At 45.7% G+C, this 13,870-nt stretch overlaps 1 protein-coding gene across 1 annotated transcript; it reads left to right on the plus strand.

Annotated features, from left to right (window-relative positions):
- The first annotated feature begins 8 nt into the window (after positions 1–8).
- On the plus strand, positions 9–9,836 carry MRPL46 (mitochondrial ribosomal protein L46). Its single transcript, XM_007099283.3, has 4 exons — positions 9–311; positions 1,606–1,795; positions 2,568–2,741; positions 9,458–9,836. The coding sequence occupies exons 1-4, from the start codon at positions 84–86 to the stop codon at positions 9,709–9,711; spliced, it is 846 nt and encodes a 281-aa protein (XP_007099345.2). The 5' UTR covers positions 9–83; the 3' UTR covers positions 9,712–9,836.
- Positions 9,837–13,870: the final 4,034 nt, after the last annotated feature.

Genomic DNA, 13,870 nt, shown 5'->3' on the forward strand with positions numbered 1-13,870 from the left:
CCGCTGCCGCGCTGCCTTGTGGGAGCATGGGATTGGCCTAGGATGCCGCGGGGAGCCGCGGTACCTTGTGGGAGAGCAGAAGAATGGCGGCGCCCGTAAGGCGGACTCTGTTAGAGGCGGCGAAGGGCTGGCGGCGGTTCGAGGGGCACTGGGCCGGTAGCCTTGGCTCTCGCAGCCTGGCCCTTGCGGCCGCACCCTTGAGCAGCGGGTCTCCATGGCGCTTGGTGGGCGCGTTGTGCCTGCAGCGGCCACCGTTGGTCTCGAAGCCGCTGACCCCATTGCAGGAAGAGATGGCGGCTCTGCTACAGCAGGTAGGATTGAGGCGCAGCTCACGGCTTCTAGGAGGTTCTTGGGGGAACCAATAGAGACACGTGGGCCTGGGTTCCATCACGACTCCGGCACCAGTTACTCCGAGTGTCCTTGGCAAGTCTCATCTCCTCTCAGAACTTCAGGGTATTTACCTGCGCACTGGTATCTACCTTCCTTGGTTGTTTTGGTGCATAGAAGGCGTTCATTAAAAGATAGTTTGTTTTCCTTGTTCTTTATTGTCACGTTAGGCAGCTCTTGGAGAATGGTTTCCCTTTTCATTGCACACGCTAGGTATGCGGTGGTGAAGAAGACGGACGTCTCTCTCCTAGATCGTCAATAATTTAGAGAGGAGAAAGTCTGATGTGATGTTTTAGGAGAAGGCAGTGGGCACATCGATAAAATGGTGCGATCAAGGCTGTCTGAGGGCCAAGTGAGAAAACAAGGGCAAGTATTCAGTGTAGTGGCTGTGAGAGGCTTAAATACCCTCAGATACTGACTGAAGGTGGTTGTTTTCCCAGAGTCTGAGATGTTTTGCGTCTTGGCTACTGAGAGTTCGAAACTTTAGTTTGTGCTTTTTACTTGGTTTATTAGTTTATTCTGCAAACACTTTATTAATCATTTTATAGATAACCCATTACCACGTGCTTTGTACAGACACTGTGCTAAGTGGTAGGCACGCAGTAGTGAGTAAGACAGACATGCCTTTGGTTTTCAGACTATTCAGTCTAGCGGAGGTGGACCAAGTCAGTAACCAAATAATCACATGACTGTATAACTGCAGATCTTGTTAAGTGTCATAAAGGAAGATACAGGATACTGTAAAAGGTTTAACAGGGGTATCTAATTTGATTTTATGGGCGGTGTCAAGGAATATCTCCCCAAGAAAGTGATATTTAAATTGAAATCTGAAGGATAAGCAGGAATTTCTTAGAAAAACATGAGGGACAACATTCTAGGAAGAGGGGACAGTGCCTGTACAAATTCTGTGAGGCAGGAAAACCCATGATGAGATTTTGATAGAAGACTGACAGGACCGGAGCATAGTAAGTGGGCAGGAAATGCCTGTCCCAGTTTTCTGTTCTTTGAAGCAGCTTGACCTTCAGTCACCTTCTAACATTGTAGCAAATGTAGCCCAAGCCCAAAGTGCAGGTGACCTTTCTTCTTTGGTTCTTTTTCCATGGTGTTTTGATTGTATGTCTGGTTATGATGAGTGGTAAAGTTCTTTGTCAAGCGTGCTATAGCTCTGTTTTCGACTCTGCCTGTGGTTTTCTTTGTTTGTCTTTTTAATTTTCCCAGATTGAGGTAGAGAGAAGTATGTATTCAGACCATGAGCTTCGTGCTTTGGATGAAGCCCAGCGACTGGCAAAGAGGAAAGCTGACTTGTATGATGAAGAAGCAGATGAACAGAATGTACTGTTGGTGCAGGATTTGGAAGATGTATGGGAGCAGAAATTCCTACAGTTCAAACCTGGAGCTCGCATAACAGGTTTGTGGTCTTTTCAGGCCAGCAAGAGACAAGGGAGGGGGTGGTTAGGTATTTTGGTTCCCAGACAGAGAACATTTGCTTAGCCGTTACTTTGTGTTGTAAGTAACAAGTAATTGCAAAACTTCTTTCAGGTTGGCGAAGAATAAATTATTTTCCCTGTTCCTCATATCTGCGCTAATATCATTTTTAAAGGCCTTTGTTATTTTTGAGCGGGAGGTAAGGGTGCTGGTGGGATAGCCTCTTCTGTCTCAGTTGAACTTCATGAATGTTACCTGAGTTTAACTCCAGTTTGGGAGTGAGAACGGGAGGGAGATTAAACCTTTCCCATTAGTTTCCTGTGTTTTATCTGAAATCCTTCCTAAAGCAGAGGATTGAGCTCTCTTATCTTAGTTCATACGTGAAGACTGAAGAACAGAGAAAGTCGGGCCTAGTGAAGTCAGTAATAGTGTCAAACCCAGCGAAGTTGTGGTGTTTGAAGTAGTGTGGGTGTAGCTTCTTTTCCAAAGGCTCAAAGAACTTTGTGTTGTGCTCCTCAAAGGAGAAGTTCAGCTTTTGGTCTTCTCTTCTTACATTGTAGTTTTCTCAAGATTGTGAGACCCTGCCCTGAAAGAGGTATGAATTAGATGCGTCAGGGTTGTAATTTGATTGTAAGAGGACAGATGTTGTGGCTTCGAGGTACAGTCTGCCTCAAAGGAAGATTGTAAAATTCTGTTCTCCTTGGTTCTGGCAGATCACAGACTTCTTGTCTTTTTTGACCCCCTTTTCTTCACAGAAGCTGATGAAAAGAACGACAGAACCTCGCTGCACCGGAAGCTAGACAGGAACCTTGTTCTATTGGTCAAAGAGAAGCTTGGAGACAAGGATGTGTGGCTACTTCCCCAGGCCGAGTGGCAGCCTGGGGAGACCCTCCGAGGAACAGCTGAGCGAACCCTGGCCACACTGTCAGGTGAGTTCTCTGCCCTCCTCTGAACCTCACAAGACTCCCTTCCGACTCAGTCCCAGGCTGACTTACGAGGATGGCTTTAAGGGTTGGAGGTGGGTCATTGATGGAAACTTTGATGTCTCTAAACATTTCAGCTAGAAAGAATTCTTATGTCTTCTTTTCTTTCTTTATATTATAGCACATCGGTCTTATTGATGGCAGAAGAAACAATTCTTTCTTTCACTTGTAAAATGTATTCGCTTTATTGAACTCTATATATTTTTTTCTACGCTTTGTGTGGGTTGAATTTTTTCCCCCCTAAAATCTACATTTTCATTCTCTAACTACTAACATCCACATGGCAGTTGCTTCTTTTTTTTTTTTTTTAATTTTTTTTTTCATCGTTTTTTATTTATTTTTGGGACAGAGAGAGACAGAGCATGAACGGGGGAGGGGCAGAGAGAGAGGGAGACACAGAATCGGAAACAGGCTCCAGGCTCCGAGCCATCAGCCCAGAGCCCGACGCGGGGCTCGAACTCACGGACCGCGAGATCGTGACCTGGCTGAAGTCGGACGCTTAACCGACTGCGCCACCCAGGCGCCCCGGCAGTTGCTTCTGAAGGGAAAGGAAGAGGTCCATCTACAGGTTTGGATCTTGAAGTTTCAGTCAGTGGCCCTTTTCTTTATAAAGACTCTGAGGGTCTTAGTGCCAAACCAGGAAGGTTGGAGAAACTGCTGGCTTGGCCGAGTGGATCTTGTTGTTTGGCCTTCACCTCGTCTGCGGAACTCAGGAGTGTGGTTGTATGTCCTTCCTCCCCGCATGCCTCTGTTTCCGCGGACCGTTGTTGCAAAGTGGTGATTCTTCGTGGTTGCCCTTCATCAGTAAATTTAACAACTGCTTTCATAGCTGAAGAGCGGAGAGCTTCAGCTTCTCAGTAAGACTCATTGTCTTCCCAACAGAGTATAAAACATTCATCTTCAGGTTTCCACGCTTTTACGTATTCCACAGGGATGGATTGTTCTAGTACTTTTCCTGGTTTCGTTGGCCCAGATCTTCTCTTGAGCCCACTGTTGTGAAATACTTTATCGTAGTGGGTAGCTACGACGGATCCTGCCGTCTTGGTGGGTCCTACTCGTTGCCTTCGGTGGGATTTCTGTCTCCGTTTGGAACACCAGTGAAACTAACAGTGCAGACAGTATTTGCAGGATCAATATCTACAGTAAAATGGTTTTCAGTTTTTACACCACTGAAAGCTTCATTATTTATTGTTCATAAAACAGATCAGGAGTTGCTGTTTGGCTTTCTCTTTTCCCACGTTTTTGATTATTTTAATCTGGATTTCTTGAGGAAGTGGATTTTCTTTAATCTCTGCATAGGATGGATGTTTTCCTGATCTGCTTTGTGTAGAGTTATCTTTTCCTCTTTTTTTTTTTTTTTTTTTTTTTTTAAGCTACAGCATTGTGCTGAGAGGCTAAATGACATGAAGTGTCTTTAGCTCTTTCATATTTAGAATATGGTCTGTCACAGATTCACTCTTTAGCCCATACTTCAGATCTTGAAGAAGTACTCAGCCTTCTAGAACCTCTGTTTCTAAGTCACTGTGTTCTAAAATTAGCTTTGAAGTTTGAGTGTCTCTTTGAAAATGAGGACATTTTTCATTTCCTTGGCTGTCTGCTGTCATTTTGAGGAAGATATTTTGGTGGCTCAGTATTTGACAGACTGTATTATCCTTGATGAAGCTGTTTCCCCTCAGATTTAGGTTCTGCCTCAGGGCCCAGCACAGAGGCAGCCAATTGAAAAGTACCCAGACTTTCTATGAAAGAGGCTTATTTGCTTATCTTCAAATAGTTGGCTTGAGGGGCAAGCATTCAATTCAACACAAATCTAGGGGGCTGCTCAAATACCCCCTGGGGACGCTGGCAGGCGCCATTCCTATTCCTTCTCTGCTCCCCCCCCCCCCATTTAAAATTTTAGTGTGTACTTTCAAAAGTGAGAATCCTGCCACGCTCAGCTTGCACCTCTTCTTATCCTGGCAGCCTTGCTTACTGGCCCGACACTTAACTCAGTTACCCAGCTAGAAACCTCAGAGTTCTCTTTGGCTTCGGTCTGACCTCCAGAGCTTCTTGAGTCCTGTCTGGTCTGAATATTCCTCTCTTTATTCTCACAGCTTTAGCTGTCACCCCTTTTGCTTCTCACCAGATCAGGGGTTCTCAGCCTTGGCACTGTTGACATTGGGGCTGGGTAATTCTTTGTGGGGGCTGTTCTGAGCGTTGTAGGATTCGGTAGCATCCCTGACCTCTACCTGCTAGATGCCAGTAGCACTCGCCCGTCCTCCACTCCCCGTAGTGTGACAGCCATGACAACCAAAAATGTCCCTAGATGTTGCCACGTATTGCCTGGGGAGTCAAGTCACGGTCGTTGAGAACCACTGCACTGGACCTTTGAAATAGTTGCCCAAAAAGTTCCCCCTTGCTTTCATGTCATGCTCTTCAGTGTTGCCAGAATGAGCGTTCAGACACAGGTCCCTTGTCCCTTCTCTGCCTGGGTTTCCCATAAAGGTTCAGACTTTGGAGCATGGCCCACAAATCCGTTTGCTCTGGTCCTGAGGTTGCCGGTCTTCCATCTGGCCGCACATCGCCGTATATTCTGAATTCCAACCCAGCAGGCCTTCTGTGTTCCTCGAATAACGTGGTCATGTGTGCGTCTCTGTTTTGTGGCATGCTGGTCTCTGACCGGAGCGGCTTACTCCTCCCTGGTCTGACTGCTCAATTTTGAAGACTCAGCTTGTACATTGTACCTTCCGTGGTAGAACCTTCTCCAAGCCCCTTGGTAGACAGAGCTACTCCTCCTTCTAGGCTTCCATAGAATTTGTGTGTGCCTTTATTCATTTTATGCAACAAACATTTACTCTGAGCCTGCCGTTTGCCGGATGCTCTTCAGACAGTGGGGTCACAGCGACGAACAGGACACTACCCCAGCTCTGTGCGAGCTTGTGTTCTAGTGGAGAATACACCCTTTCACTTCCTCCATCGCCTGGCAATTGTTTATCGACACATTTCTCTCCCCAGCTAGAATTCTGACTCCCTTGGAGGGACGGACAGTATCTGTTCTTCCCCATCATCCCAGCTCCCATCAGGTACCTGGCTCACTGCTCGCGTGTTTACCGAGGATGTAGATTTGGCAGGATCGGTTCCCAGTCACCTTACTTGCCCTGCCACCGGCACAAGCACGTGCTAACGAAGCAGCAGCCCCGTCGGGCCTTCCCCAATCTGCAAGAGAGGGGGTGAGACAGAATGGAGTGGGTGGGGACCTTAGCTGTGCTCCCATGTCCTCAGCTGTCACCTAGGAGGTGGCATCTGGGTTTCTCGCCAGGATCACTGTGTTCAGATCCTCTGCTTCTCTCACACAGTCATGACTGATGCTGGCTCAGCTCTGCCTCCTGTGAGCCACGTGGACAGGCTTCCATCTCGGCACCCACTTTCCTCCTTTTAATATTCCTGTTGCAATAATTAAATGTGAGGGGAAATGTGTAAAAGAGGTACTGACATTAAATGGGTGCATAACAAACAAAATGTGTTGATTGCGAAGTTATTAAAATGGTAAATAATACAAAATGATTAAAGTGGCGAAGAAAAGCTCACGAAATATAAAAGTATATGTACGTGTAAAAGTCGGAGTCCATTTATTTCCTGCTTGTTGGCACCTCCCTTCCCAAGTCCTTCTGCAAGATGGAATTCCTAGAGGTGGGCTAAATGCTCAAGGATGGCCACTTAACGATTTGATAAGTACGACCCAGTTGTCCTGCAGAGTGTCCGTAACATTTGACCTTTTCAGGAGTGGTGTAGTAGAGCGTCTGTTTGTCTAGACCCCACCAACATATGTAATCATCTCTTTTTAATTTTTGCCTATCTTTGTAAAACATCTCTTCCGGATTAGGGTTTTCCTGATTGCTAGTGAGATTGACCATGTTTTCAAGTGTTTATTGGCATTTCAAGTGTTTATTATTTGTGAGTGCCTATTTAAACTTTTTTAATGTTTATTTTTTAATTTTTTTTTTTTTTAATTTTTAAAATGTTTCTTTGTTATTTTTGAGAGAGAGCGAGAGAGAGACAGAGCACGAGCAGGGCACGGCAGAGAGAGAGGGAGACAGAATCTGAAGCAGGCTCCAGGCTCGGCTCTGTCAGCACAGAGCCCAGTGCAGGGCTCAGATGTCATGAACTACTAAATCATGACTTGAGCTGAAGTTGGATGTCCAACCGACTGAGCCACCCAAGCGCCCCTGTTTATTTATTTTTGGAAGAAGGAGCGAGACAGCTTGAGTTGGGGAGAGGCAGAGAGAGAGGGAGACACAAAAGCCAAAGCAGGCTCCAGGCTCTGAGCTGTCAGCACAGAGCCTGATGTGGGGATTGAACTCACTAACCAACTGCAAGATTGTGACCTGAGCCGAAGTCGTATGCTTAACCTACTGAGCACCACGGCTCCACTGTGAGTGCGTATTTAGATTCTTTGCTCATTTTATAATGAACCATTTCTTTTTTCATATTGTTTGGCTTATATTTTTAATCTGTTTTTCCAGATTATAGAAAAATAATACATATTCATTGAAATAAGTGAAAAATTCAGGAAAGTATAAAGAAACTTTCTAATAACTCCATCACCGGTAGATACCCATTGCTGACATTTGTGTGTGTGTGTGTGTGTGTGTGTGTGTGTGTGTGTTGCAGGTGAGCTCACCTCATACATAAATTCCTCATGTGATGCTAATAGTGTTTTTTGTTTGTTTTGGTTTTAGTATTGAGAGAAGCAATTCATTATATCTGGTGCCTAGTAAATGTAATATAGGATAAGAAATAATTTTCTGTCTCAGAGCAGTTACACCATTAACACTTTTTGGTGTATCCTGTTAGAAATCACAAGCACAGGGGTGCCTGGGTGGCTCAGTCGGTTGAGCGTCCAACTTTGGCTCCGGTCATGATCCCTCAGTTTGTGGGTTCGAGCCCCACGTCAGGCTCTGTGCTGAAAGCTCGGAGTCTGGAGCCCTCTTCAGATTCTGTGCCTCCCTCTCTCTGTCCCTCCCCTGCTCACACTCTGTCTCTCTCTCAAAAATAAATAAACATTAAAAAAAAATGAGAAAACAAAAAAGAAATCACAAGCACATACATATCCTCTCCGGTTTTTGTTCTCCACGTAGTAGGAACACGGTTCCATGCCTCCATTTTCTCAGCTTGTAAGCATCTCTCTGTATCAGCGCGGGAAGCCATAGCTTACGCTTTCTGACACCAGCCAGCGGTTTCATAATAGGCTTGTACCGCAGTTCTCCTTACCAGTCTGTTGCTTTTTACAAATAAGCTGGAGTGAGCATCCACTAATACTCGCCTTTGCTCATGTGCGCAGAGAAGCCATCTGGGGGGATCAAGTTCTAGAAGCAGAGTCTCTGGATGAAAGGGTACGCCTACTTGAAATTGATAACTCTCATCAAAGGTGACGGTTAATACTAGTTTCTACCCTGGCAACATACACGAGAGTGCTGGTTTTTCTCTTATCCTTGACAGGCAGCGTATAGCTCAAAGTTTTGGGACTTGGGTAATAATGAAACGTTGTTGTTTGAATTTACGTTTCTTTAATTGAATAAGACTGAGCATCTTTCAAAGAGTTTATAGGTCAGTGATATTTATTTTTGTGTGGAAGGTCCTGTTTATATGCTTAGTTCATTTTTCTTCTAGATTTGTTGGCTTCTTCCTCATTGATCTCTAAGTACTTCTTACACCTGAAGATATTCTATTGTGGAGCGTGTCAAAAATATTTTTCTCAGTGTGTCATTTTTATCTTTCACTTTTATGCTTTGTTTTTCCTGGTAGAAATTTTATGTAAATACATAGTTTTCTGTTCTACGGATTTTTTGAATTTTGTGTCTTGGTTAGGGTTTTCCCTCTCGAAAATGATACGGAAAGTATCCCACAGTTTTTTCTAGTACCCTTTTGGCTTCTTTTTTCATTAATGAAAAATTTGAAGAGACAGAATAATTCAGGAAGTATTAAACATCCGTGATCCAGAATGAACAATGCTTTTATGAAAGTTAAATGTCTGTTGTTAAATCTTGGATCTGTATGGTGTCAATTTTGGTATGAGGACTGAGATTGGTGGAATCCAGCTTTATTTTTCCTCTTCAGCCAGTTCTCCAGATGCCATTTAGTAATTAATGCTTGGTTGGGGTTAACCCTTCGTTATAGATTGCAGATAATATCTATCCATCTGTCTTTGTCTTTTAACTTTGGTAATGTTTTCACCCTACGGAAGTCAAATTGGGTCTTTTTCATGCTTTTCAAGTAACCCTCCCTTTAAGAGGCTAATGAGCTTTGCTTTACAGATACCAAGTGTCTCGGTCCTTCATCAGCAGACAGTGGCCGGGCTGAGTCTAGAAGCTTGGTGCTGTGATTCCAGGTAGTGGCATTTGAACTGCATTGCTGACTTCAGTTTGAAGGCAGTATCCTGGCAAGTGTGATGGACCCAGCGCATCTGGAGCCGGAGCCCGAGGCCACGGGCCAGGAGCATTTGGATGGAGACGGGAAGAGGCTCTTCAGGAATGACCCTCATCCTTACTCCTCACTCCCAGGGATTGCTTTTACCTCTCATGGGAAATGGCTCTCACAGAGACCCCCTGTGACTTGGGGAGCCAGAGTGAACAGGTGGGTGTGTCCTTATCTTCCAATTCTGTTTCTTCCCCATCCCCCCCCTTCAGAAAAAAAAGTGGAAGCCAAGTTCCTGGGAAACGCCCCCTGTGGCCACTACAAGTTCAAGTTCCCTCAGACAATGAGGACCGAGAGTAGCCTCGGGGCCACAGTATTCTTCTTCAAAGCGCTGCTCCTAACCAGAGGAGACTTCTCCCAGGCCTGGAAGAAGGGCCAGCATGTCTGGGTCTGTAAGGAAGAGCTGGGCGACTATTTGAAACCGAAGTACCTGGCCCAGGTTAGGAGATTTCTCTTGGACCTCTGACGAACAGTGCTGCTGTGGACAGTGCTCGAACAGGCCTGCGACCGGGGCCTCAAGGACACTGTGCTGGCTCCGTCTTTGCAGGGAACATCGTGCAACCAACTCAGAAATAAACGAGTTTATTCTTGTGTGGGTCTTGGCTGATTTCTCCTTTGAGAATGACTGGCTTTTCCCTGTGAAGAGAGGGCCGTCTCTTAGGGCGCCTTTCGCTTGTGTCCAAGCTGATAATTGAGTGTTGCGTTACTTCATAGTGAATCAGCTGGCTCCCTGGGCCCAGAAAGAGAACCCAGGGAAGGAAACTGAACTTCTAAAAGCCTTGAGGTCTGTGAAAGCTTCTAGGCTCAGGCAAAAAAAGAAAAAACGAGTTCTGTGCAGTGTCTTAGCCTCTATCCATTTTGTGTTTTTCTCCCTTTGTACTTGATATGAAAGTCTAGCCTAGGAAATAATTTCTTCCTTTGTTTTTTTCTTTTGGTTTTTATTTTCTTTTTTCATTTTTTTTAAACATTTTATATTTAAGCAGAATTTAATCATATCTGTTCTGAGACAGTCATGTGAATAAGCAGGTTGGACTTATCTCCCTTTTATCAATGGTGGAATCTTGGCCGCACAGGACTTGGCCCCAAGTCTTAACGGCACTGAGGGTGCAGGAGGAGAATGCTGATCTCTTGCCTCTGCGTTGGGGCTCTTGATCCCTCCCTGTGTTGCTTGAGTCATCACTGGTCGCTGGCACATGGAGGGCACCCAGGGAACATTTGCTAAACGAGTGGAAGAGAGGGAGCGTCTCAGGCCTGCCTGTGTCTGCACAGGATAGTGGTTCCACTAGCAAGGCTTCCTGGCTCCCAGTCCTGGCTCCCAGCTCCCTGGTTTCCTCTCACACAGCCTTCTGGGTTGAACAGATGGGCCCGTGTGATGTAAGCTAGCGGACTGGGATTTCTGTTTCTGCTTCAGACGTAGCCTTGTGTTCTTCCCCGGGGTCAGGGAGATTGCTTTCCGAGGTCAAAGTTGAGGTGTCTCCTCCTGACAATGCCCTCCTTCCCATGTACCTCCTGCACGTGCTCTTTCCCCTCATTGCAGATGGAGATGTCCCCTAGCTGAGGCTTGCTGATTTCATGGGCAGTAGTGCCACCCTGGGAGTGAAACCTGGCCACCAGGAGAGGGTAAGTCCAGACAGGACCAGGAGTGCATTTCTCTTTCTGGGATTTGGAGTGAGTTGTAGAGGTGAACATATTTGCCACCTCAGGGAACTCCAGCCTAGAAGGGAAGGGATCCCCAGGGTGAGGTGGAGACTGTTTTTAAGACTGTGATGTCATGATTTATATGTGTGTGTGTGCGCGTGTGTATAAGAATGTATATTTTTGTTCTCTGTATCTATTCCTTGCACAGAACTCCTATGCAATTAGTGGTTTTGAGAGCAATCAAGTTGTCTTTTGTTATGTTAACGAGGAGAAGTTTAGAAAGCCCCTTGGTAACCTAAGGATGGGAGCTGATTGCTGGGGAAGCCAACCTTGTGACCGAGAGTTGGAACTTTTAGTCCAACCCCGTGACCTAGGAGGGAGAAGGGCAGGAGTTGGAGTTCAATCACCAGTGGCCAATGATGTAGTCAGTCTTGCCTATGAAATGAACCCTTCATAAAAATCCGAAAGGATAGTGGATGGTCTTCTGACAGCTTCTGGGGTTGGTGAGCACATGGGAATTTGGGGAGGGTGGCGCACTCCAAGACAGCATGGTGTTTCTGTACCCTTTCCCGTAGCTTGCCCAGCGCATCTCTTCTATCTGGCCGCTCCTGAGTTAGGTCCTTTGATAATAAACCAGTATTCTAATAAGTAACGTATTTCTTGGAGTTCTGTGAGCCAATCTAGCAAATTAAGGGAACCCAAGATGGGAGGTCCTTGGAACATCTGATTGAACCAGTTGTCTGGAAGCACAAGTACCTGGACAGGAGATTGGCATCTCAGGGATTGGAGGGGGTGGGGTGGGGTGGGGGAATCTGGTAGGATGGAGCCCTTAACCTGTGAGATCTGATGTTCCCTCCAGGTAGATGGTATCAGAATTGAGCTGAATTGTAGGACGTGCAGCTGGTGTCTGAGGAAGTGCTTTGTGTTGGGGAAAAACTCACACGTTGGAATTGGTACCAGAATCTTAATGACTGTTCTTAAGATGCTCCGTTTTGTTATAAAGTTGCTTCTTTAATGGGAAGTAACATATATACAATTGGTAAATAGAGAAATGGTGTCAGGATAACCCAAAATTAGGTTAGCTCCTATAACATTTTCCCCAGAGCATTAATATTTTGAAGTGTTCAGGGACAGGATTGAATTACCTTAAGAAAAAAGCTACGAATTATATAGAAGTGCCTTCTTTTATTACGAATAGTGGCTGGTTTAGTAGCTTCAAAAAGCACTATTATCGTTTCCACCGTGTTAGGCTGTCTGGGGAAATGGCGCGGAAAGAAAGATGCTGGGAAGGCATCCCCTTTGTTTTACAAAACTGATGAGAAAGCCTTTTCCTGGATCATGTTTTTTATTTTGATGGAAGTAGTCTCTGCACGTCAGGAAGAAGCATGAGGCCGGGGAGTAAAGGTGCGAGGAACCAGTGCACACGCCAGTGGGAGTTTAACTGCAGCGGTATCACTCGGTTTGGTTCTGTTTTATTTGTGCTCTGGCTACAAAATCCCATAGCTTCTGCGTGGTCTGCCCTAACCCCCTTTCCCCAGAAGCCTTGTTATTTTTGGAGTGTGATTTTACAAAATGCAAGCTTTTTTGGCATTAGAGTTGAAATGACTGTGTATGCTGAATGCCAGCCTGAATCTTCCATTGGCTGCCAGACATGACCAGAAAATTGTTCCTAGTGTATCCTTAGGGACAAGATCTCCAGGGAGCCAAGAGGTGGTGTTCTCTGTGTTTTAGGGGATGAGCACCTTCCAGGAAAATGGTAGGAGGAAGTTTAAGCTGTGGGTTTTGGGGGTTAGGAGTTGCAGTTTGAGGTATGTTTGTGCACCCTTAGAAGAAAATGCCACTTAGAAGTGAGAACGCCCTTAGAAGCCTCTCTGGAAGTTGAGCCCCGACCTGGTCATTGCTCCCCAAGTGATTTCCAGTCACTTCATTTTTGTTTACCTTTGCTGGTTCTATGGAGGAAATATTACCACTCTTATAAACTTGTTTTCCTGGTAATTTATCGTCACGAGTAAGTTCCTCCTGTGCCTTTCCTGCTTCTGTACTTAGCACTTTATAGGACAAGGAGTTGTATGTCTGGCTCCAAGACCTAACTGAACTTCCAAATCCCAGGACAGAGACTGCCTTATGGCCACACTTAAAAAAATATATTTTAAGTGAATCAGCCTCCTTCCCCTTAAGTGTTGAACTTCCTCCTGGGGGTCAGGAAACCTGGGTTTGGATTTGTCTTATGACCTGAGGCAAGTGTCAGCCAAGAAGGAATTCATTGAAAATTTAAGCAAACAGGCATTTTATTTGGGCGATTAGTTCTGCAACTTGGGATACACAGTCTCAGGTCAAAAACCTGACTGTCCTGAGGAAGACAGAGGGGCGGAGTGAAAAAGGGGAAAGGTCACAAGTACAGCTCTCCTTCAGGGTCCTTTATGCAAAACAGGGATTAATGCTAGGTTAGCTGGGATTACTTGGGTTAATATGCAAATGAGGGATTGAATTGGTTCCTTTCAAAGTGAAGAATGGGGTGATGAGTAAGTGAAGTCCCCGCTGAGGGCTTGTAGCTGGCAGAAAGTTCCCAGTTTCTCCCATGAGGACGGGAGAGAGCAGGAGAGGGACAGAGAGAGAGGGAGAGAATCCCAATCAGGCTCCGTATCACAACCGTGAGATCACAGCTCAGCCTGAGCCAATATCAGGAGTCGGACACCCAACCGACTGAGCCACCCAGGCACCCCCCGACCCTATTTGAAAGGACGTTCTCTCAGCTAGGCTGGTTTGCTCCATCCTGAAGTCTACACAAGTCTCTGTTGACAGAGTGGAGAAACTGAACTAGTGTCTGTACCCACAGCATCCGTTTCTGTCTAAACCAGTAGGGCAGGCGTTATTATCCCTGCTTTATAGATGAGGAAGGAGACTCCAAGGGGCTGGTTAATGTGTGTAGCGTGACTCACTAGTGCATCGTGGGATCAGAGTCTGAACTCCGATCTGTGCACCAAGCT

Source organism: Panthera tigris, chromosome B3 (assembly GCF_018350195.1).
Source record: "Panthera tigris isolate Pti1 chromosome B3, P.tigris_Pti1_mat1.1, whole genome shotgun sequence".
Classification (NCBI taxonomy): domain Eukaryota; kingdom Metazoa; phylum Chordata; class Mammalia; order Carnivora; family Felidae; genus Panthera; species Panthera tigris.

What these genes read in the sequence shown, in the direction of transcription:
- MRPL46 (XM_007099283.3), top strand. Translation starts at nt 84, where the DNA reads ATGGCGGCGCCCGTAAGGCGGACTCTGTTAGAGGCGGCGAAGGGCTGG. An exon ending in TGGCGGCTCTGCTACAGCAG is followed by an intron (nt 312 to 1,605) that starts GTAGGATTGAGG and finishes TAATTTTCCCAG; the next exon opens with ATTGAGGTAGAGAGAAGTAT. An exon ending in AACCCTGGCCACACTGTCAG is followed by an intron (nt 2,742 to 9,457) that starts GTGAGTTCTCTG and finishes CCCCCCCTTCAG; the next exon opens with AAAAAAAAGTGGAAGCCAAG.